The following is a 25,690-nucleotide window of genomic DNA, read 5'->3' as shown; positions in this document are numbered from 1 at the left end:
AGGTGAGTGTGTGTATGTGTTTATATATGTGTGTATATATATATACATATTTAAACTTTAAATTGTTTTGTTTTGGGGGTTTTTATAGGCTGTCATGGCTGTCATTTGTTTTGAAAAATGTGCCACGTGTATCGTGCACTGTTACTGTCAATTCCCGAATAAATACAGTTGAACTTCCTGTTCAGATAGATACAAAGATAAAACAGTAAAATGATAGAGTATTAATGTTGCTGATTTGCTGCCAGCTGGATCATATAAGGCTCAACTTCCTGGTTTGATTAGATAATGTGTGAACTTTGCATTCTCAGGCATGTTATATTGATGCTGAAAAGACAAACAAACAATGAAGAGTGAAACCATCTGAGACCAAAACATATCACCTTGAATCGCTTTTAGATTTTCATTCATTTTCATTTTCAAAATAAACCAGTTTCACTGTGTTGTATGTCAGAGTTAAGACATTTAGATTAGATACATACGTTTTCCTTGTTCAGATGAATTCAGTTTGAATTCTGGTGTGACCATGACTGTCTGAAAATGAGGTGGAGGAAACTGTAAGTGTTTAAAATTAGCGTAATGTGCACAATGTTTGTTTGTTTGTTTTATGTCTGCGTACGTGGTGAAATGTGTGTTTCAAAGTTGTGTTCATACAGTTTAGATGAGTCTTAAATGTCTGATCATGGTAATCTAACTGACACTGTTTACTCATTTAGTCAAATGTTAATGGGGATATTATGTTATATATTATATTATTTTGTGAAATTTAATTTAAAATCTTCAAGATGTTGTAGAAAAATAATTCAAATGGTCGGGAGCTGGGCCAGTTAGCTCGCGACCTCGCTCTTCTCCTCTCAAACGGACTTTCTTTGTCTTCCATTAGATATCAAAAACTCAAATACTCAGAGGTAAAAAAATCACTGGAGACACGTAGAATCAGATGCAACTGAGTTTAATGTGCTCGCAGGCAACAAACACATCACAACCCAATGAGTCAAGCTCCGGAGCAAGACCGAAATTTCTTTGTTTGCGCTCGCTCTTTTATCGTAGAATTTCTGCTGAGTCATCTCTTTCCCACTTGGCTCTGATCGTAACGATATCCCACCTCTGCTGAGTCACTTTTTTCCCACCATAATGGTGTCATATTTCTGCTGAGTAATGTTTTTCCTAGATCTAAGACCGCCTCCTCTTACTAGGGTCATTCTCAGGACAAGCTGTAATTCCCCTAATTTTCCACTAGTGTTTTCTGAACCCATCCTCATGCTATTTTTAGAAATGATTCACAGTGAGTCCTAGGTACTTCTCCACCACAATGCTTAAGTGCACAGTGAGTGTGTGTGTCATAAGAATACATGAAATATGTGTAATTTGTCAGTTGCACAGATTATATTGCTTCAACACATATCTTTTAAAGGTCAACTAAAAGGTACAGTATATGTCTTCAGTAAATCAGTACATTACACTACAATGTACATCAGTATTTATCAAGTTCCAGGTCAGATGAGTCGAGTGATTCCACATTTTGTCTTTCAGTCTTCACTCTCGAAAGGTCAGATACTAGCAAGCTAACAGCAGTTACACCTGATAGTTACTGTAAATATTAAGTAACAGCTGATCTCTTTATAAGAAGTTGTTTGTGTGGTGCAACCTGTTTTTAATTTAGTGACAAGTAAAACTCCATTTAGTGAACACTCCGTTGGATCAAAGGACTCACCTTGAGGCCCTGATCATATCAGCTGATACTGTGGTGTACCAGTGTGTTATTATCATACTCTCAAACAAAATTACAACTTTAAATTAACTCAAAACACTTTCCACACAATAAACCAACAGCAGTGCCTGTTTTTTTATAGTTGGTAATGCAGCTTAAACCACATGTACTGACCACTTTATTAGGTACACCTGTTCAACTGCTTGTTAATGCAAATAGCTAATCAGCCTCATAGCAGCAACTCAGTGTATTTAGGCATGTAGACAATTAATTGTACTAACAGTAATTCAATTGTAAGTAAATTAATTCAACGTTTTTTGGCAAATCCTCAATTTTCAAAAGGGTTTTCACACTGTTATATCGATGTGCACATCTTATCATGACACATGCTGTTGTTTATTGAGCTTCCCTTGTATGTACACCAGGCTGATTTTGGGCATCAAGTTAATTTTCATGACATTTTTTTTTTTCTTAATTTTGTGACTTTTATTTTGTCTGATATAAATCATCTTGGTAAAACCTTGAATTGCTGCAGAATGCGAGTCATTTTATGAAGCTCAGTATTAAGTTAAAACTCATTTACTCTGGTTACATTTATGATTTGTTTTGCTTTTATAGGCTGCCGTTGGTTTGGGAGATGTGCCACACGTGTCCTCATTATTTACTGTCAATTCCCAGATAAATACAGTTGTACTTCCTAGTCAGATAAACACAAAGATAAAACAATAAAAATAGAGAATATCAATGTTGCTCTGTTGCCAGCTTCCTGGTTTGATTAGATAACGTGTGAACCTTGCATTCTCAGTGTTGAAAAACCAGAAAGGTGCTATACAAACTCTGCATCCAGGAGCAGTCTACTATCAGCTGACATATAAGAGAGCCATGCTGTCTTATATGTGAAAAATCTAAATCTGTTCACAGCTGAACAAGCTGTCAACACCAATGTCGCCACAGGATGGCGCCATCTTGACTGTCACACACGCATGAACAGTACAGTAAATACTACATTCTTTTATTGTTGAGTAAATAAGAGTTACACAGAAATATCTCCAGGTTACATTATGACATGAACGTTCATCATGTGTTTTCCTTTTATAGGCTCCTTTTGTTTTGAAAAATGTGCCACGTGTGACCTCGTTATTTACTGTCAACTCTCAAATGAATACAGTTGTTCTTCCTGGTCAGATAAACACAGACATATAACAGTAAAAATAGAGATAATGATGTTGCTGACACGCTGCCAGGTGGACCATATACAGCGGCGTGTAAAAGTTTGGGCACCCTTGTCGAAATTTCTTTACTGTGAGTAGTTAAGTTAAGTAGCAGATGAACTGCTCTGAAAGTTAAAGATGTTCAATATTTTAAGATGACTTTTTAATTTCAATCTTTTACCGTTCCAAAATAACAACAAATTAAAAGAGCCTGAAGCAAAAGTTTGTCCACCCTGCATGGTCAGTACTCAGTATCACAGCATCTAAACACTTTTTGTATCCAGCTCAGAGTCTTTCACTTCTTGTTTGGGGGATTTTCACCCATTCATTCTGCAAAAGGCTTCTACATGTAGCTCTGTGAGATTATTGTCTTCGTACACTGCTCTTTGAGCTCTATCACAGATTGTGAGTGCTGTGGCAAAACCTTCAGCTTGTGCCTTTTGAGGTGGTTCATTGTGGATTTGAAGGTGTGTTACGGATCATTGTCCTGTTGTAGAAGCCATCCTCTCTTCTTCATCTTCAGCTGTTTTACAGATGCTGTGATGTTTGCTTCCAGAATTTGCTGGAGTTTAACTGAATCCATTCTTCCCTTTACCTGTGAAACGTTCCCCGTGCCTCTGGCTGCAGCACAAGCCCAAAGCATCATCCATCCACCCCCGTGTTTAACAGCTGGACAGGTGTCCTCTTTATGAAAATCTGCACCCTTTTTTCTCCAAACATACCTCAAAGTTCTATTCTAACTTCATCAAACCAAAGGACTTGTTTCCAAAATGCATTTTGTTTTCATTTTCAGTTTTATTTTATTTACACAGGACAGGAATTAAAAATAACATTGTGTGTTACAGTTAGAACTGGCCTGACACTGTGCAATAAAAACACATCATAATACAAAATAAAAACAGAAACAGTTATCAGAGGCAAAACAGCAAAACATAAGCAGCTACATAGACAATGCAGAGTAGGGAACATAAGTGGAGTGAGCAAAATTGGTAAGGGTTAGGTTAATTATGTTGATGTTGAAAAGGCAAACAAACAATGAGTGAAACCACATGAGACAGAGGAGGAGAGAAAAGGTCTATAATAGTTTGAAATATAACTGAAGTGCTGGACATGTTTGTTCTCTGCACACACTGATGACGATTGACATGGATGAATATAACTGTATGAAAAATGATTGATCGCAATGTATCAGCTGAATTAGCAACATGTCGCCTTTATGGTCTGATGGTGCGCTTTTTTACACAATGCCACATTTTTTATAAATGAGAATTTAAATACGCATGAAATGTAGAATAGGCAAACGTTAACCTGTTAGTCAGTATTCATAACATTTGGCCAGTCAGATTACAGTTATCTGTTTGAGGCGGCGCTGAAGGACCGTCTACGTGAGCCGCTCTCCTTCTGCTCTCTCTGCCCGGTTAGTGTCAGCTAACACAGCAGCAGCGGCAAACATCCAACACCGAGCCATTAAAAAGACCGAAAAACTCACACTGACACAGAAACAGCTTGACTCTGTTGTTAAACCTGTGTGGTAACATTAGCCGTTAGCTAACAGTTAGCCCTGTCACTGTGACTCTCTCCCAGGTGTGGAGCTCACACTCCTGCAGCAGTAGTCTCATGCAGCTCTACAATGAAATGAGATGTTACCATAGCTGCAGGAACACATTCTGTCGGGGTGGGTGATACCAACACATTCTCATCTCTAGTCGTCACATATCGCCGCTTTGTCAGTGGATGTTCACGTCTACATGTCACATGCCAGATATCCTCCTGCATCCGCTGTTGACGCTCCGGTACAACCCTACCAACGCCAGGATGTCACCAAAAGCACATGTTTAAGTTTAGAAAAAAAACATCATGGTTTGGTTCTGCATTCATACAGGAAGGGAACACTGATCTCCCAGATTACAGTCCGGGGTTTGTTGGATCCATCCACCACCACTCCTGTCTGCCTTATAGGGACTTTTCAGATCCTTATATTGCGTTGTTACTGGCAGCATTTCAAGCTGATGCTGTCCAGTGACATATCATACCGCCACTACAGCTGCCGTCTGACCGACCAGCATCATACCATAGCACCATGAAAGGTTGTGTTTGGCTGCGTTACAAACTGACGCCACCGGGCAGCGTATTATAGTGCTGTGAAAGGTGGCTTGACACCAAATCACTGACAAAGCCGCAGTATTCAACCACTACTGAATAAGACCAGGCTGGCGATAATTCAGGGCCAGAATCACTAATATCGATACCAATACAATACTTTTTATTTTTAAAACTGGCTTTTTATTTTATTTAGGGCAAGGCAGTGTGTCATGATCCCTCAGTGGCTTTGACTGCAAACAGCTAACATACTTGGAGATGAAGATCGATAATTTGGAGAATTATAGCAGGAGGAGAAGTTTGCATGTGTTTTAGTATCACGAAAAGGTGCAGAGTGTACTTGACTACTGCTGGATTTTGTTCATGACATGTTGCCAAAGTGGTTGGAGCTCAGCCTGGATCAGTCTCCGGCACCACTGAAACCAAACCAACACAGAGAGGTTCTTTTTCTCTTCTGTAAATTTCAAAATAGAGAGACTGTCAAGGATTTTTCAGTGGAAACGATGAGGCAGCGCCGAGAGTTCAACACAGCCAGAGAGCTGTTCACTGAGATGGGAATATAATGGGAATTCAAACAACCCTGAACACTGTATTAAACACACACATCTCTGACCTCATTTTATGCTTGAACACCAGTAACAAGGATGAACTAACACTACAGATGAGGCAGACACTGCTGTAGTGTTAGCATCTGATGGGAGTGAGACCAGCATGTGCCCTGCACCTTCACTGTCGGGTGAGGGAAAGCCTGGTGTGCCAACAACAGCTCAGCAGGAGTTGTGACACTTTATAGTTTGTAAAGTCACAAAGCTCTAACAGTTACTTAATACAGTTTGTGCCAAATGATCTTAAGTCGTCTGGTAAATTTTGTCGTGCGTTTGAAATAATGAGTATCCTCACTATGAAATATGTTAAAATTTTCCTCCTGTGCTGCAGGAAAGGGTTCAGCTCAGGGTGAGCTTCAGGGGTGCTGAGCAGAAGTTCACAGAAAATGAATGGACTAATTGCTAAGTTGTGCAGGATTTACAGCAGTTGGCTAAATCAGAGTTAATTGCTACAATCCCGGAGAGACTGATGCTCATCAGCTGAACATCTGCAATGTAATTTAATGTCACTGTTAGAATTTTTAAACCTCCCCGGACCTAATCCAGTCTGGAGCCGTACACCTCCACCTCACACAGGCTCAAGAACTCGGCTCTTCCAGGAATGACGATGTTAACGTAGCGACCGTCCATCCCGTTGCACTGGAAGCCTTCAGTGAAAGCTGGAGGGATTCTTGAGATCACAGCACACCTAATAGAAAGAGAAAATACTTTGTAAACTCGTTGAGTGATCAGTTAAATAAGTACTCTGAAAAGGATGTCTCATTTTCATTTTGAGTTTTAAAGGTAGTATTTTAGTGAATAAGTTACTGCTTAGTTATAATAAGCATTAACAACCCATTGATAGATATCCATTAATCACAAACTTTTAGTTGTTGTAGTATTTTAATGAATTCACATTAAACTACCTGGGATTGCTGTTGCCGTTGTCTGCAAGAGAATCTCCAACTCTGATCTCAGCTCCAACAAGTTGTAAGTTAGAATCTCTGTAGTTGGTGATGTTAACAGAAAACACTCTGTGGGTTTTGCCCAGGTCGACTCGCCACCAGGGGTTGAAGTCTTGGTTCGTGTAAGTACAAGAACCCTGGTTCCAGTAGGTGGCACGATTCCCATCTATGGCATTATACGCAATCCCATGCGGATACACTGACGACTGTGTGGCTTTTCCGTAGATCGCCAGATTCTCTCCTGCAGACAGAACACATTTACAAACATCAGCACTCATATTTAGTTTTGTTTGATGCTCTCTGCAGAACAAAGAGGTCCCAATCTGTGAATGTGTTGAGACTGAATTTCACAACTGTTTTCTTCAGAAGAAACAGAAGTAAAAGAATGAGAGGTCATGGAAAGTTGTGAAGATGCCTGTTGTTTATTTTGATCAGCACTGAAAAACGTGAAGGATGCACCAGCAGCTAGCAGTAGGAAATGCGTGAACTTTGTTTTATGTAAGTCTCCATAGTATGGAAAACAAATGTGAAAACTTTAACTTTTCATTCATTTTTTTCAAAACAAAGTAACAACGTGCATGTTTTTTTGCCTGTTTTCTTCACTCAAATAAATGCAGTGCAAACTCTGGTCTGGTGCATCACATAGAAAATCACATCTTGTGTGGCTTCACCCACATATTTAGCTCTCACCAGTTGGGGCGCGGTATCCGTAGACTTCCACTTCACAGAGTGTAAGGACCCTTTTTAAACCAGGTAGAACCACAGTCACATAACGTCCCTCCACAAGTCTGGTAAAGGTCATTTTTAAAGACCTGCCTGCTGGGATATGAGGAATTACACCAGCCCTGAAAGACAGTGAGAGAGCAGTGCATGAATATATGAATATTAGAAAGTGTCACATTTATCTTGCAAGTGTACTCTTCTTCAACGTTTGCTTTACTTCCTGGATTTTTCCCACATGGAAATTCTGACCAATCAAGAGCAGCTTTCTCACACAAGGCATTTTATCTGGTCCTCTTGTAAATGCTGCCGTGAGAACACGAACCAACTCTAGACAATTATGCAACTTAGTGGCAAAAGTAGTCCCTGATTCAGACTAAAGGAGACGACTCTAGGTCTGAAAGCAGCCTGAATGGCTAAAGTTTCCTGAGGCAAACCACGTGTTTAAGAAGTCATTTTGTTCACTCACACTGGGTTTGCAGCACCGTTGTCTTGTAAAGAGTTGCCGATGTGAATCTCTGCCCCATTGAGCCTCTCTGCACAGCAGTCTCCTCTGTTGGTGACAACAATGGAGGTGACGATGTAGGACTCCAGCAGGTCCACTCTCCACCAGGGGTTGGCCTGTTCCTCGGTGTGGGTGCATGATCCAGCCCCGAAGTCAGATTCACGGTTTCCATCAATAGCATTGTAGGCAGCTCCATTTATGGTAACCCGGTCTGACTGGGTCGCTTTTCCACGCAAGGCCACATTTTCTGTGAATGAGAAAGTTGAAATACACAAAAAATGCCAATAAATACTCACCGACATGTGGACAGAGAATTCTTATCAGTATTTTCACTATATTACCATATATTGTTATGTATTAAATATTTGTTCCGTTACACCATTATTCAAATTCCTTCATTGTTTCCTACGGTCATATCTAGCTTGACTACGCTACACTGCCTCCACAATCTCTGGTGATACCACTCTGCTTCAACTGCACCCCTAAGGTTTCAGAAAATGTTCACAAATACGGACAAAATGAACGCAGGGTAGGGACGGAAGGCTCTGTCTGTCTCCCTCTCCATATCTAACATTAAGCTTTAATGAACCCTTACATTTATTTTAAGGTGGCGCCCTCTAGTGGCCATAGTAATTATTACAGGAGCGGAGAAGGAAGTGACGTGGTGTAGCATAAAAGCGACTAAGTCTGTGTAATGTCGTACAAATATTGACAAAGCCTCTAGAAGTGGGCGGAAGGGCTGGTGAATGGGTCAAACAAACAGTGGACTTTCACCCTGGAGACGGGTGTTCCCATCCAGAGGTCAACGTTGATTTCTTTTAATAACATCATAGCCTAGTATGCTAGTATATGTACTATGCTATGCTATGCTAGCACATATGTGACGTGCCTTATGCAACACATGTGACTTGACATTGGTCACGTTACATTACTGACAAAAGTACGTATTTAATGCCAGACCATGAGGTGTTTCCCAAACTAAACCAGGTAGTTTTGGAGCAGAACTGCGACTGTTTTATTTCTTTAAGGACATGTTTAAACTGGGACCGTTAGAACGTTAATTTGGAAAACTCGAGTTAAAAGCCTAGTTCCAATTAAACACCCAGTCTCTTTTACCAGCCGGGTGTAGCTACACATTTTGACAAATAAATGCCTATCTCAATTGGAAGCTTGGTCTGGTTGCCAAGCAGTTAATTTTTACAGAAGTTCTTTGGATGAATAAAACCAGATTGTTGACCTCCCATTTAAGACAACATTAGTTAGCTGTTCAGATGGCATATACAAAATGTTTAAACTTTTGTTAATATGAAGATGCTACACATTGTTACCGTGGATCAGTTCATTTTTCTGAAACCATGCGCACCAGAGAAGACCGCGTCATTCAGATTTACGGGCATGAAGAAAAAACAAGTGGTGACTCCTCTGAAGCTGTCATACAGTCCGAATATGTGTCCATTCCTTAGTTACCTCGTAAGTTACTCATATTCCTTTAGTCCGTAAGGTTCCACTGATCAAAAGAACCAAAAGGGTTTTTCATAAAAATGATGTCACAAAATCACCTCAAACATGCACGTCTTACAAGCTGAGATTTTTTTCTTCTTCGGCAGACGAATGTGAAAACAGCCCTCGGTGTCAAACACTGCACATACATCACACTGCACAGTGAAGCTCAAACATCCAAGTGAGATACAATAAGCAGGACATATTTTGAAGTGGAAGGGGTCTTTAATATTTTATAGATATCACAGATAGAGCCAGGTCATACTCACGATAGGTGTGAGCCGAGCACGTCCCCAGAAGGAGCAGCGAAAACAGAACTGAGCTGTGTTTCATTGTTCTGGTTGAGACAGACAACAGAGTCAATGACAGAATTACACTGAAGGAATAAACACTGTCATCATTATTACTGTATGAGATTTATCCCAGACCTACAACAGTCTTTGATCTAGAAGTTAGATATCCAAACTGCATCAAAATAAAATAACTGTTAGAAGAAGAATAACTGGTGGAAAATAATAAACTACCTGTGTGTAGTTTAACTGTCAGTGCAAAGTGAGCAGACAAAAATTCAATAACCTCCAAACTATTCAACTACAAACACATACCTTGACTTTCAGAATGAATCCAGAAGAAGACGAGGAGCTGCTGTTTCTGTTGTGTCGATGAATATGATTTGATGTGGACCACACAGATATTTATGTGCACATCTTATCATGGCAGGTGCTGTTGTTTATTGATGATTTACAGACTGAAGACTTGCCTTTGATCTTGAAAGATGTAGATAAGGCTCATTTAGAGTATCAAGAAGATCAGGGGTCAGCAACTTTTTGTTTATGTATTCCTATTTATTTAATTTAATCTGGCACTACTTTTGCAAGATTCCAAAAAGACATACATACGTATATGTACTGCAGCTTTATGTGTAACAGGGTAAAATATCTGTTTGTTTATAACTGACCCTTCGCCCCTGGACGCCGATCATAACGGAGCAACTCAATGTTTAACTAGCGCCTGAAACCTGGCACCTCTTAGCCTTCACAAGTGCATCACTATTAGGTGTGCTAGGTCATCCAGTGGGCCAGATTGGACCCTTTGGCCGGCTGGTTCTGGCCCACTGGGTCATATGTTTGACACCCCTGAAAAATCAGCACAGTTTCAAGGTGGACGCCCAAGATTAGAGTCATCAATCCAGTATCAGACCAAATATCAGATACTGAAATAAGTTATGACGTTGAGTAATGGCTGGAGAATGTTTTTGTAGAATGCTATGATGTTGACCTTTGACCTTTTGGATATTAAATGTCATCACCTCATCATTTTATCCTGTTAGAAATCGTGTGTAATTTAGTCACAATTACCCTATTAATTCTTGAGTTATGGTCAGAATCATGTGTTTTGAGGTCACAGCCTTGAACTTAAACCTTCTACCACAAAATTCTGATCAGCTCATTCTTGAGTCCAAGTGGACATTTGTGCCAAAGTTGACAACACATTCTCACTATGACCTTGTCACATGTTGACATTTAGACATGGACTTTCCATATGACGTGCAAGGTACCCTGGGCGTGATGGTTGTTGATGTTCTGCCTGTTACATGCATTGTCACACCAAGCTAAAATGAATGTGAATAAGCCAGTGTGTTCCCAACTACGGTTCAGCTGTCACTGAGAGAGAGGTAACACGAGGCAGAAAAAGTACATAGAAGTTTATTCCCCCCAAAAAATCAACAACAACAGATCGTACTTCACTCTGCCTCAGAGTGACAGAAAACAAGTCATTTATGACAACTGTTCGGCCTCAAGCTATTTACATTCAGTTATTTCTCTGTTAACCATCTCTAACACTCCTTCCCAGTTTTCCTTCACTGCCTCTTCATCTCCCACAGAAATATTAAGATATTTCAAACCATGTCTTTTAACCTGGGTGAACCAAAACACCAATGTCCACCTACCAAAGCCTCACTTTTTTCCCATATAACTTTTGGTGGTGAAATATTTCCAAAATCAGTCACTTATTTTTTTTTAATTAACAAAATTTCCTCCTGTTTTTTTTTTAATATCACGATCACCAGCATCAGCTGATAAAACATACTTTGTGTTGCAATCAGATTAAAACACACCATCTATACGAGAGTATATTTTATGTAACAGTGGCTCTATTTAAATAGCATGAAGCATTCCTCACATGGGACAACCCTGCTGTATACCTCTACAAGGAGAGAGGGAGAGACAGAGTTTATATGACAAAGACACTCAGAGAGACAGAGTGTTCTCACCACGGTGTTTGTATCGGACTGAAACTTAAAGCACCAGCAGAATTCTTCAGAAACTCCAACAACACAACAAGTTTACAGCAGAAGAAAGAACAAAAAACAAGAAAAAAGAAGAAGAGTAAGAGGACAGTAGATGAAGAGTTGTTTAGATGGAGGATCTGTGCAGTGTGAGCGGTCTGGATCCTCTCTGGGTGAGTTTCACATTAAACAGATTATAAATTATAAATCTAATCTGTCTGATTAAATAAACAGATTTAAATCAGTGAATCACTGATTCAAATGTTAAATTCACATTCTTGTTTTTCATTTATTTAAAAGAGACGGTTTGTTTAAAGTGGACCTATTTTCAGGTTCATTCTTGTATTTAAGGTTCCTATTAAAACATACTTTACATACTTTAACGTTAAAAAAACAAATTACTGTCATCATACTGTGTGTGCTGGAACACCTGTATTCACCCTCTGACTAAGTCGTCTCTGACGTTTTAGCACTTGTCTCTTTAAGCCCCCTCCTGAAAAAGCCCAGAAGTCTGGCACACTGTGACATCATACTGTAGCCAGAATTTTTTAAAAACTGTTGGAAACAGAGCGTTGAGAATGGGAAACCTGAGGTTTTTGCTCAAAGCGATTACTTCTACATGTGTTTACTTAATTATTTGAAACTGTGGCCCCTTTAAATGACATCCAGCATTGTAAGGGCTCATCAGTGCTTGATGTTAGACTAGTCCATACTGATTGAGTACAGCATACCATACCATGACTTAGTCATACCAAAAATTAGAGGAAAAAAACAACAACACTGGTCCACAGGGGGAGCCACAGTGATCGGTCACATTTTAGCCATTTTGAAGCATTTTTCTGTTGTTATAGCGCCACCCAGTTGCCAGTTAGAGTTAAATTTCTCCAGTCACCTTGAGGCATCCTGTTCTACATATCTACCAAGTTTAGTAAAAATCCATATGGCGGTTAGGCCTAGATAAGAAATGAGCTCTCTAGCGCCCCCATTTTGTTTGATGGGGTCAATAATGGAGGGGTCCCCTCAGATTATGTGTGGTCATATGCCTACAAAGTTGCGTGGTGATGGGTGAAACCCTTGAGATGTTCTACACCTTTATGTGATGAGCCACGCCCTCCGCAATATTCATTGCCTTATAGAAGCTCAGTTTTAGGAAGTTTTCCAACTTTTGCCAAGAGGGAACTTTAGATATTGCTCCCTAGATTATGTTCACCCAGTTTCATGCAGATCGCTCAAACTTCCTAGGAAGAGATCCATTTGAAGTTTTTTTCAAAAAATTCAAAATGGCGGAAAATCTATATAAGCGGAAGTTATGGGTTCTTGAGGCAAATGTGTTCCTCATGAGGAGAGGCATCTCTGTGCAAAGTTTCATGTCTCTACGACATACGGGGCATGAGATATGCCCATTCAAAGTTTGCCATTTCAGTCGGTTGCTATAGCGCCCCCCTTTGGCCAATTGATGTAATATTGCTTCATTGGCATCCTCCCATGACCCTCTACCACTGTGCCAAATTTCACATGGATTGACCAAGTCAGTGAGGAGAAAAATGTGGAACAGTCACACCTACAGACAGAGTTTTCGTCATTATATAGTAAGATAAGATGCGTATATGGGCATGGATGGAGCCTTCTGTTCATACTCTGCGTTTATTTCGTCCATATTTGTGCATGTTTTGTGAAAGCTTACCTGTATGGATGAAACAAAGCAGGAGCACCAGAGACCTTGGAGGCGGTGTAGCCTCAAGATACGACCACAGGAGGCAATGAAGGCATTTTTAGAAATGGCGAAATGGAACAAATCAGGAATATAGTGAAAAGAATTCTCCGTCCACATGTTGGCTGTACTTTATGGAAACATAAAGGACACATGGAAGTTTGAGAGCAGTGACGTTCAAATCGTGTGAAAAAAAAACGGATCTATTTTCATACATAAAGGGAGTTTCAATGAGTCTCAACATTATATAAGATACAAAATATGGAAAAGCATAACAGGTCCCCTTTAAACCTGTCGACCTGTTTACATGTCATTCATGTGTTTGTCTTTTCAGATTAGTCTAACTCTGATGGTGTTTTCTGGTTTCAGGACTGGAACCTGACCTGGTATACCCCCCGACCAGACCTGACCCAGTGTTTCCAGCACACTGTACTGGTGTGGTTCCCCTGTATTTACCTTTGGACCTGTTCTCCATTTTACCTGTTGTACCTGCAGCTCCGCCCCCACAGAGGTGTCATCCCGCTGTCCAAACTCTGCTGCAGCAAGACGGTATGAAAACAAACCTGATGCTTAACCAGGTCGGGGTTCAGGACTCGCGGGTCTCTCTGGTCTAGCCCTGCTCTCTCTGGTCTTTGGTCTAACCCTGGTCCTGCTGATCTAACCCTGTTCTCCCTGGTCCTGCTGATCTAACCCTGTTCTCCCTGGTCTAATCCTGCTTTCTCTGGCCTAACTCTGGTCTCTGGTCCAATTCTGCTCTCTAACTCTGTTCTCTGGTTTAATCTTGTTCTCTTTAGTCTAACCTTGTTGTCTCTGGTCAACCCTGGTCCTGCTGATCTAACCCTCATCTCTCAGGTTTAACCCTGTTACCTCTGGTCTAACTGTGGTTCCACTGATCTAACACTGTGTTCTCTGGTCTAACCCTGCTTTTATGGTCCTATCCTGGTCCCACTGATCTAATCCTGCTCTCTCAGGTCTAACCCTGGTCCTGTTGATCTTACCCTGGTCTCTCTGGTCTCTTTGGTCAAACTCTGGTCTAACTCTGTTCTCCCTGGTTTAACTCTGGTTCCTCTGGTCTGTAGTCTAACTCTGGTCTCTCTGGTCTAACTCCAGTCTCTAATCCTGTTTTCTCTGGTTAAACTCTAGTTCCTCTGACCTCTGGTCAAACCCTTGTCTCTCTGGTCTAACCCTGTTCTCTGTGGACTCTGCTGCAGCTCCTGGGTCTCAGTTTGGCTTCCTTCGGTCTTCTGGAGATGTTTTATTTCCTGGTGAAGAAGAATGAGCTTCAGAACCACATGTTGATCCTGATGGGTCCACTGATCCGGAGCCTCACTCTGGTACAGAAGAGATCCACCAATGGTTTCTTGGGATGGTCACCTGGGAACAATCAAATCAAAATAGTTTCTCATCTGCTGTTTACTTTGCTCAGTGAAACTTCTTCGCCTTCTCTCTTGCTCCTTTCTTTGTTCTCCTTCTTCCTCCTTCTTCTCTTCCTCAGGTTCTCGCTGTTGTTATAATCCAAGTAGAGAGGATGAAGGGCAGTCGTTCGTCTGTCCTCCTCTTCCTATTCTGGACTCTTCTGGTTCTTTGTTCGCTTGTTCGTCTGAAGGTTGATGTCGAGCAGATAATTGATCAGGTATCAGTAATTTATTGTTTTAACATACTCTCTGTTTCATGTTGAATCATTGCAGCAGGTTACAGATGTGGTAAGGAACGTCACCTCTCTGGTGTGGAAGGAACCGCAGCTTGTGAAAGGAACCAGATATAACGTGGTACATCATTTCTCTGGTGTGGAAGGAAACAGAGCTGGGGTGGAAGGTATGGGCACTGGTGTGGACGTCTCTTCCCTCATGGGGACGGAACCGGAACTGGTATGTGAGGTACAAGAGCTGGTGTGTGAGGATCCGGATTTGGTGTAGAACATCACCTCTGCGGTGCGGATGGAACCGGAGTTGGTGTGGAACGTGGTGAAGAAAACAGAGCTGGGGTTGAAGGAATGGGCACTGTTGTGGAACGTCTCTTCTCTAATGGGGAAGGAACCAGATCTGAACATGGGAACATCACCTCTCTGGTGTGGAAGGAACCGGAGCTGGTGTGGAACGTCACCTCTCTGGTGCAGAAGAACCGGGAGCTGGTGTTTTTACCTTTCTGGTGTGGGAGGAACAGGAGCTGGTAGGTTTTCTCCCAAAGACCAGTGAGGGTCAGATAGAACGTGAGTTCAACAGGTGGATAAATGAAGAGTCTTGTGGTGGAATGTTGATGGTGACTGTAAGAACGAGGTGGATACAAACAGCCGACATGCGTTTTCTTGGCACGTTATCTGGACTCTGCCCATAGAGACTAGAAGAGGAGCTCAGATCCAGAACACAAGAGGAGAACCGCTGCTCCTTCATGTTGAAAGGAGTCAGATGAGGTGGTTCAACATCTCGTCATGGACAGCCTGTAGAGGAGGACACCCGGGGTAGACCAGAACACACTGAGAGGGATTATGTGTTCCAAGCTGCCCAGGATATATGGTGGTGGCAGTGTTCATTTTTTTAACAAGAACTATATTGAAGATTGTTTGTTAATGACCCTTTTTCCAAGACAAAGACGAGACGTTGACAACCTAAAAATAGATCTTTGATACTAAAAATTATGACAAAATGTGTATTTTGTTTTCATTGAAGAGATTGGACTAAAATGTTGGACATGAGTTATCAAACATTCAAAATAAGAGGAGAGGAGAACAGTGATACATGAAAAATGTAATGACTCTTCACTGACTAAAGCTGGACTAAAACTATGAATATTGAACTAAAATGGGACTAAGACTAATAAGTATTTTCATCTAAAGACTAAGGCTGAATTCAAATGTCCACCCTCTGGACTTGCGGACTGAGCTCTTACAAACTTCAGTTGTACATAGTGTGATGTATTTATTGTATGGTGTATTTTACACTTGGATCGGTGTATGTCATAAAGGTCGAAGAAGCGTGCCTACTCCTCTCATCCTGCAGATAACAAAATATAAATCCCATGTTTAACCTTTTTGTGACTAAACAAATATGTAGGCTAATAATACATCTCTATATAACAGGCTATTTCAGTACAGAGTCTGATAGGCTGCAATTATAAAGTACATTTTCATTCCCTCTACAGCCTATACTTAAATATATTTTCTGTATCATGATGTGGTTGAATATTATCTCTAGCCCACTCAATTCAAGTAACATTTGGATTCAGCCTAAGACTAAATCTAAAAATTTCAACATTTCCACCCTCTTAATCTTAATCCAGATACATATCTAATGTTGATGTTGGGTGTAAGTGACAGGTCATGTCTGTTTGTTTCTCCTCTTCTATGACTATCTTCTCTCAGTTCTTCTCTTTCAGTTGCAGTATTTCACAGCTCTAAATTTACTCTCCTCTGGATGTGTGAAGTGTGTGTGTGTGTGTGCATGTTTAAATCATTTCTTCGAAAGCAGTTCAAATGTAGCTGCCAATAACATCGGTTACCTGGAAGTGACAGATGATTATTTCTGTACGGACTTCACTGAGCTTGAACAGTCGATACATACCTGCTGAGATATTTAAGTTTCTGAGGAAAAAATGGGCCTACTGAATGTATGTAGTTCTATAGGGGGAAAATTATGTTTAAAGTAATTAAAGTAAATGACCATTATCAGTGTGAAGTGGAATTAGTTTTATGTTAGTTTAGAAAATGTCATCACATTTTTAAAATATAATCAAAACTTCTGAAAACAAAAGCTGAAATATAGAATTTTTTTAATCTGGTCACTAAAACTTTTAAAATCAGAGGAAATTAACATCTAAAATTCATCTTGTCTTATATGATTCAATTTAAATAAGTATTTACTGCTGGAAGTGTCGTCCTTTAATCAAACCAGGCTGTCTGCAGCAGAATAACCAGACCAGAGAGTAATACACTCTATGTGTGTCATCCGCGTTTGCTCAAGAGGTAGAAAACCTACAACTACCAGAATGCACAGCGCCGCTGGCTGATGACGTAATGCGAGCTTGGGCGTTTAGAACGAAACAAAATGGCGGCCGGCGCCGTTAAGGAATGAACGGTTTCTCAGTTACAGTTAAACGGTAAGCTAAATATGTTTTTGAAAACTCTTTTGCGAGAATTAGGCAACGCGGTATCAAAATTTGGTGAATATTTGATCAGCGCTGCTTAGTTTTACCGTTTTAACTCGGTTTTTTCAGCCACCGGAAACAGTATGGCGCGCGCTTCCTGTTCACAAATTCCGCTGTTTCAGCGAAACTGAGGTGAACAGTCAGTGATGAGGTCACTGGGCGTTACTCTATAAAGTAATGTATAACACAGTACTCGTTACTTTTTTTAAAAAACAAAAACAAAAAACTAATGTATTACTTTACTTAATCCTCTGAGACCCACATAGACCCATTTTTGGGGGGAGACAGCAGGTAAACAGTATGTGCCATATAGAAGTGGTATACATCATCTGAAAGCTCAGAACCTGAAGATTAATTTGAGATGCAGCTCAGTACTGCTGCTGTTTTTCTAGTTATAAATCTGCAATAAACAGTGTTTGTCTTAGGCGCCTGTTCAGATTTTAAAAGGTAAGAGTTTATAAGGGCTTAGAGTGTTCTGGTCGAAGTATTTGATGGCACACCCATACTCATTTATGTCTTATAAGCTGTTGCAGGAATTTTTAGGTTGATACCATTTGTTACACAGTTCGGGTGCTAAATTCATGATGTACCACTTGAGAATTTAAAAAATGGGCAGAATCCTTCCACAATACCACACGAAGACACCAACACCTTGAGGAACACCACAGTAGAATCTGTACCATTATTTTGAGTCATAAACTTGATATTTGGAGATATTTGTAAGAACTGCATTTTTCAGTGATTGGATGGCGTTGTTTTATACAGTGATGTCTATCTATCTGCAATGAAATGGCCACTATGGAGGCTAACACTATCACACATGAATAAAACTGGGCTTATTCAATCTGCAAGAGTCTCAGCTTTCCAGTCAGACCCAATTGATGCAGTTCCAAATCTTTTTAGGAATGCCGGTATGCAGAAATATTCAAATACAATAGGTGAAAATAACACATTTACAGTGCATGCAAAAAAAAGTACATAGTTTGTGCCCAAGAGTGTATGGGACTAGCATAAATTGGGCACGTCTGTAAAGGTGAGATTTGTGGGTACACACAGAACCCAATTTCATTCTGAAATCAGAGGTCAAGGGACCTCTGTGAAAATGGCCATGCTTGGTTTTCCCTTGCCAAAATTTAACTGGAAATACTTTGGAGCGTTATTTCAACCTCTTCTTTAGAAGCCAGCACAACATGGTTGGTACCACTGGATTCTTTGGATCTTCTAGTTTAATACTGATTTCACCACTCTAAGCTTTAAAAGTCAGCCCTCTATAGCCTCTGTAACACAGGAATCCATTACATTACTTTTGAGTTACTCCACAACATTGCTTGAGACGAACTGTTATGTAATTGCAAGTTTACAATAATGTAACATTACATTTTCCATATGTCCACATATCAGCACAAGGATCAGGAGAATTATACAGTACTGTAGTGGCTTTAACTGCATTAAATGAAACTATATAAATGTATAAAATAGGTTGTCCATCTTAATACTGCATGGTACAGATATTACTTGCCATAAATAATTGTCCTCTACTCTGGCCTCTGCCCTCTGCTGTTCCAGGGTTTTTCATCAGACGCTGCTCGTTTCGTGGCTTTCTTCATCTGTTTTTCCCTCCAACTCATCGAGCTCGTCCTTAGTTGCTTCTCCGACTGCCGGCCACTCTCTTACAAACACACATACGTCCAGGTACCTCACACACCTACATCCAAGTATCATACACCCCTACATCAAGATGATTCTATACAATGTCTGATTTATGTGCACAGTATACACATGAGCATTTACTAGCAACAAAGGCTGAAGTTACCAGGTAACCCTCATCTACAAATTAAAGCAAAGTTGCTCAATATGCCCGATCTCCACACATGTAATAAAAAGTTTGGAGGGTGATGAGAGCCAGGAGTTGAGGCACAACACTTCACATCAAAAAACAGCAACTGACAATACACAAAGTACACTGCAGAAACGGCTCGGGCCATAACAGTGGTCATTATCAAACCTTTTTAAGTGACCTGTGGTTTGTCTTTATCAAACTATTAAAACCAACTGTTGAATATGAGTGTCAGTCACTAAAGAAGATTAATTTTCTCTCATCAGAATCAGTGTCCAGAAGAAGATGCCTCGTTTCTCTCCAAGTTTTTCTTCTTCTGGTTCAGCAGGTACAGGCATCACAGCCCAAATACTCAAATCACCAAAACTCACAAAAAAGCAACAGCGTGCCACAACAACTTATTATGATCATCTGTGTGTTTGTGTTACAGTCTGTTTAATATAACATTATTTTGTAGTTGTCATTTAGACAACTTAGATCACAGCGAAATATTTGAAGGAATAATTCATCCACAAAATGACTGTTTGTTAATTAGAGATGCCGTGTTGCCTTGAATTCGTAAAGAAAACTTTTTTTCTGTTGCATTCCTTCACGGAAAACGATGAACATATTGAATTACTGATTGTTTGAGGACCATGTTTAACGACATCAAAACTATATGAGAACATCAGTTTACAAACTCTCACATAACTTGTGCTGAATGACCCAAGTCTCAATTATCCAGTCGTATGCTCAGTACTTCCCAGACACATGCATTTATGCTAAAAAGCTGTAGTATTAGAGTCTGGCTTTAAAGAGAGAGCTCCAGTTGCATCAAGTGATTAAAAATGGTCAGGACCTTCTCAGACACAGAATTAAAAACATTTTTTAAAACAGAGGTTGGGACTGGGTCAAGGATATATGCAGAGGATTTTAGTGTTATTACCACTTCTCGGATCATTTCAGCTTCAACCAGACTGAATTTGTCCAGCAGGGCTTCACATGTGGATGTTTATTCAGCTGTTATGGTAACGTGTAGCTGACAGATTTTAGACCTGATGTTGGCTGTCTTTGAAGTTATCTGTACATTCATCACATTTAGAAGCAGTAAGATGGTATCTACGGGTGTAACAGGGTTTATGAGGTGATCGATGGTGTTAAAATCACTCTGGGGTTGATTATTTTGAATTTGATTAGGTTAGAAAAATAAGATTACTACCACCCCTACAACTACTGATCATAATATTAAAAATGGTGACATCATTACTAATGAAAATTGTGTTTTGTCTTCCTGTCAGTTTGGTGTTTCAGGGTTACCGGCACCCCCTGCAGGCTGCAGACCTGTGGTCTCTGCGGGACCAGGACTCATCGATCCGGATCATGACAGACTTGGAAAAGTTCTGGACTCAGAAGTGCAAACAGCTGCAGTATGACTTTTTCCATTTAATATTTTGATTAATATTAATTAATTTAATCTGAATGTCAACACATGAAAAGCAGAGATGAGTGAATTAAACTAAACATAAATGAAGAAACAAAGAAACGTATGTGGTCACAGTGATGTCATCTTTAAAAAGTCTTAAAAATTCATTGAATTCGCTAAACTAAAAATAAGGCATTATTTGGTATTAAAATGTCTTCAGTCAATCTTTCAAAAGTGTTAAAAATGCTAACACATGGAAAGCAGTGGGGTTTTTTTAGGTGCTGTATTGTAAAATCTGAAAAAAAAAAAAAAATCAGGCAAAATCTGTTGTTTAAACATTTTACCTAATGCCTCTCACATCAATGTCATGCAGATCAAGATAGAGGAACCAACAGCACTCACATTGATTTACCACATCCAATCAAATGACAAATGAACAAGCTTTTTTTTTTTTAAACCAAACCAAATGGACACTTTAATGATAACATAATAACTGTTTTCCACATGTTCCTCTCTAGAAAGTTTTTCCAGCATTTTAAGTGGATTATCTAACTTTTTAACTTGACCATAAAAGTCATGTTTTATGTCATAGTAAACATTTGGGCAAAATTGTCCCTAACCTTAAGTAATTCAATTTAATTTCTAAAGCATCAGAGGCTTTACAGCATACAACATCGCTCTGTCCTTTGGACCCTCACAGCGGATAAGGAAAAACTCCCCCAAAACCCTTTAACGGGGGAAAAAATGGTAGAAACCTCAGGAAGAGCAACTGAGGAGGGATCCCTCTTCCAGGACGGACAGACGTGCAATAGATGTCGTACAGAACAGATCAACATGATAAATTAACAGTAATCTGTATGACACAATGAGACAGAGAGAGAGAGAGAGAGAGAGAGAGACAGGACAGACGGTAACGATAATAGCATGCAACAACATTAATTTAAGTAATAATATTATAATAATAATAGTAATTGTTGTGGCATATGTTGTAAGTATTAATATATGACAGTATACATATGTGACAATAATCATATGTGTATAATAATAGTAGAAGTATGACTAATGATGGCAGCAGCAGCAGCAGGAGGCATCTGGCAGGACCACGGCAGCAGCACAACCACACACGTCACACTACCCAGGCACTGCTGCGATACGAGTTAACCTGAGAGACAGTGGAGCACAAAGGCTCCGGAGAAGAAGCCAAGTTAGTGACATGCAGTAACAGGACGTGAATGTTAGCAAATGAAGTAGAACCAACTTATCAGAATCTGAGAGAGAGAGAGGAGAGAAGATAAGGTGTATATTGTTTTTACCTTAAATTTTGGTTACTGTAAAATTGTTCTTAAATTTAATTTTGAGTGTCGTTAAATAAAGTCTTGAGAAGTGTTAAATCCAACCTGCCCTAAGTTGTAGGAACCCTGGATGAGCCCGATTCCTTTACTCTAACTGGTCTGCTGCTAAAACTCAAGACTTCCTGTGTATTTTTCAAAATAAAAGCCCCCTGACTCACTTAAAGGCTTTTAATGTGAAAGAGTAAGAAGAAGTCAAAGGAAGCGAAGGACTTCAGAAAACTTCCCCAAAACATGATCACATATAAAACGTTAAATGTGAGGGTGGTTGGTTGGTCAGCCCTGTGATTACTGACTACCTGTCCAGATATTACCCGCCTCTACCTGCCAGTGTCAGCTGGGATTGGCTGCAGCCCCTCACAACCCTTATGTGTGCTTCATGCTCTCAGTAGTGTCCCCCAGCATGAGCATCGTGCACCAGAAAATGACATAATCTCCCCTTTTGAGTTGAGCGTGAAGGCTCTGATAGTTGCTGCATTGCTTGGTCGTGCACCTACAGAGGCCCGTCAGCTTGCTGCTGGGCTTCATGCAGGATAATGATGTATCAGTTTGAGGCACCGTTTGTTTTGATGTTCTGCAGTGAGGAGCCTGCTGGCTCCCTGTCCCGATCATGGCGATCATGGTCCAGGTCCTGGCCCGGTGGTTCTGCCACGCCAACGGAAAAAACACAGCTGCTGAAGAAGAACAGGAAGGGGCGTGGCTACAGCCTCTTCCTCCTGCACGCTCTGTGGCGTAACTTGGGGCTGTACTTCCTGTGTGGGACACTGTGTCTCCTCCTGCATGATGCCTTCATGTTTGCTGTGCCGCAGGTGCTCAGGTGGGTCAGAGAAATCACAAATATGTTATATGTTATGTTATACTAGACTTAATACTGGTGGATGATTTGAATTCCACAAACTGAAGACCCTCTAGCTAGACGTGTCAAGCTATGACTCTTAAACTGTCTGAGCTTGTTAACACTGATGTTGTTGTTTATAGTTCACAGTTTGTTGATTGTATTTATTTGTTGTTGTTGTCAGTTTGCTGCTGGGCTTCATGCGGGACAAAGACGCTGCGATGTGGAAAGGATTCCTGTTCGCCTCGCTGCTCTTCCTGCTGTCCTGTCTGCAGTCTCTCCTCCATCATCAGTACATGTTTCACTGCTTCACCGTTGGAATGAGAGTGAAGACAGCCGTCATGGGACTCGTCTACAGGAAGGTGACAGAGAGACAAATAGACAAAGACAGCTGGTGCCTGTGTTACTAGATTGTGTCTTGTTAGGCTGCAGCAGCTGATGTATCCTTTCAGCATTTAGAAAGAGGAAGAAAATCCGCACACTGAATTAGAGCTCCCACTAAGTTTTTAATGATTAAAAAAGCAACGTTTCGACCCAAACGGTCTTCCTCAGGCAACTTCAAAAGAATCTTTTGAACATTCTCTGAAGAACATTGCCTGAGGAAGACCGTTTGGGTCGAAACGTTGCTTTTTTAATCATTAAAAACTTACTGGGAGCTCTAATTCAGTGTGCGGATTTTCTTCTTCTTTCTGCATGGACCCCCATTATCCAGCACCTGACCTAAAGCAGGATTGGATGTGCACACAATTACTCTGTCTCCTTTCAGCATTTAGCCTGTAGCAAAGATGAGCAGTGGGCTGCAGAGGTCTGCTGAGGTCAGTTCTTTCTGACTCCACACCTCCAGATTTTTTACTTTTCATCCTCAAATGACGCTGACTCAAGTGACTTCTCATGAGGATATTTATCAGTCGTCACACAGCTCCCTCTGGAGACACTAAAACCATTTTACTTCTTTAAAATGTGCAGTGAAACTCGTCAACACCTGGAAACACACTGATATGCTCACTGGAGTTCTGCTTAAGCATTTCAGACTCACTGTGCTCATCTAGTCTCTGAGATCAGCAGTAAAGTCAATAAAGTTTTCTGTGTTTGAATCCCCAGTGTCTGCTGATCAGCAGTGCAGCTCGGCGGCAGTGTACTTCAGGAGAAATCATTAATCTGATTTCAGCCGACACTCAGAAGCTGATGGACTTTGTGGTTTATTTCAACAGTATTTGGGTCACTCCCATCGAGATCGCGCTCTGCTTCTACTTCCTGTGGCAGGTAGAAAAAAACACCTTGACATGAAAACATCATGCCTATGTTTCTGTTGTGTTTATTGTGACTGTTCTGACCAGCGATGACTCACCGGGCTGTGCTGAGGCCACCTCTCCCCAACGGTGTGTTTGAGTCGCGTGTGGAAGAACTGATTAGCTCATCAGTTTGTGGTCGGATCAATCAGAGCTCGATGCACAGCTTCCATGAGAGCGCGACCGGTGTCTTCTAAAGTAGTTTGGAAAAACAATGAACAAAAGTTAAATGACAGTGCTGTGATAGGGAACAGAACATTTTATTTCTATATGAATTAACAAACAATCTTACTTTCACTGTGCCTGGTGTTTACAGTCAGTCCTGTTACATTTATCACCACCACTGCCTCTTGCACCACACTGACCTCTGGTGGCGAGTGATGTGCACTAATGTAACATCTATAAAAAACACCTTCATTACAGACTGTCCAGTAAGAAGTTAGTAGAAAGATCGTCTTTATTTTTTACTGTATTGAAAATCATACGGTGTGAATTTCAGAATATCCTGGTGTACCGTGATACCACCCAATCCTAGTATATATATTCCAACAGCGCTCCAAATTACAGTCCAGTTCCAAAAATAGAAAATCAAGGCTGATAATGAGGCAGGCCACCACAAATAAATGAATATAACCCTGCCAGAGACATGATGAAATCCCATTCAGAGGTAGATGGCTTTATAATGAATGTTAGCATGAATGACGTTCTCAAGTAGCAGTCCAAACTTTTAAAATGTGATTTCATCCACTTGTTTAACATTACCGAGTCATTCAAAGCCAAAATCCACATCTCAGGACCAAGTCCCACATTTGGCCATGGAGTGGGCGTTTCAGCAGGCTGCTTAGTTTGAACTGCTGGCTGTCTTCTGCCTGTGATGCTCACAACGTGGATTTTATTGATCATTTTAACGTTTTGTGGGAATTAGGTCTCCGCCCGAACAAAGATGGAGCTCAGCTCTGTCTGCCAGTTTATCATATGAAATACCACATTCAAGTGCTCCTCACAGGAAACAGCCATGCCGTCACACAACCTCTTTGTAGCCAGTCTGTCCTGATTGATTGATAAACAGCTTCTGTGATTGATTAACAGCTCCTCGGCCCATCTGCTCTGGCTGGCATCACTGCTGTCGTTCTGATCTTTCCTCTGAATGGATTCATCGCTAAAATAAGAAGCAAGCTGCAGGTGAGAGAACTGTGTCATTGTCTTTAATCAGATGCTCCATCTACAGGTGGATCGATTGTGTTCCACAATCTGCTGCCTGTGTTTCTCAGGAGGCTCAGATGAAGTTCATGGACGACCGGATCAAGCTGATGAATGAAATCTTGAGTGGTGTGAAGATCCTGAAGTTTTACGCCTGGGAAGAAGCTTTCCTGCGACGTGTTGGCGTCCTGAGAGATGGAGAACTCCAGGCCCTGAAGAAATCTCAGATCCTCTACTCCGTCTCTCTGGCTTCCTTCAACTCCTCCTCGTTCCTGGTGAGTCTCATGTCTGACTGGTCAGTTTAACCTCGGTCTGACTCAGACTAGTGAAAAAGGCAGGGCTTG

The 25,690-nt window shown here is 40.7% G+C and overlaps 2 protein-coding genes across 2 annotated transcripts in view; one reads left to right on the top strand and one right to left on the bottom strand.

The window, feature by feature from the left end:
* Positions 1-3,778: 3,778 nt before the first annotated feature.
* On the bottom strand, positions 3,779-13,454 carry LOC125892972 (fucolectin-4-like). The gene is made up of 6 exons (XM_049583360.1): positions 13,268-13,454; positions 9,563-9,630; positions 7,758-8,040; positions 7,259-7,413; positions 6,530-6,809; positions 3,779-6,312 (listed from the first exon to the last, which is right to left on the bottom strand). Exons 2-6 carry the CDS (start codon positions 9,624-9,626, stop codon positions 6,162-6,164), a joined length of 933 nt encoding a protein of 310 aa, XP_049439317.1. The 5' UTR covers positions 9,627-9,630; positions 13,268-13,454; the 3' UTR covers positions 3,779-6,161.
* Positions 11,343-25,690, top strand: part of LOC125892951 (multidrug resistance-associated protein 1-like) — a 33,180-nt gene continuing 18,832 nt past the window's right edge. Inside the window, exons 1-12 of the mRNA XM_049583320.1 lie at positions 11,343-11,756; positions 13,664-13,843; positions 14,506-14,628; positions 14,790-14,927; positions 19,001-19,126; positions 19,538-19,599; positions 20,549-20,677; positions 22,603-22,839; positions 23,042-23,219; positions 23,959-24,120; positions 25,236-25,328; positions 25,418-25,621. Of these exons, the coding sequence (XP_049439277.1) occupies positions 11,715-11,756; positions 13,664-13,843; positions 14,506-14,628; positions 14,790-14,927; positions 19,001-19,126; positions 19,538-19,599; positions 20,549-20,677; positions 22,603-22,839; positions 23,042-23,219; positions 23,959-24,120; positions 25,236-25,328; positions 25,418-25,621 (1,674 nt within the window). The 5' untranslated portion in view covers positions 11,343-11,714. The remainder of the gene's footprint in view (positions 11,757-13,663; positions 13,844-14,505; positions 14,629-14,789; positions 14,928-19,000; positions 19,127-19,537; positions 19,600-20,548; positions 20,678-22,602; positions 22,840-23,041; positions 23,220-23,958; positions 24,121-25,235; positions 25,329-25,417; positions 25,622-25,690) is intronic.

This window comes from Epinephelus fuscoguttatus, linkage group LG8, assembly GCF_011397635.1.
Source record: "Epinephelus fuscoguttatus linkage group LG8, E.fuscoguttatus.final_Chr_v1".
NCBI lineage: Eukaryota > Metazoa > Chordata > Actinopteri > Perciformes > Serranidae > Epinephelus > Epinephelus fuscoguttatus.
This window is presented reverse-complemented; position numbering and strand designations above follow the sequence as displayed.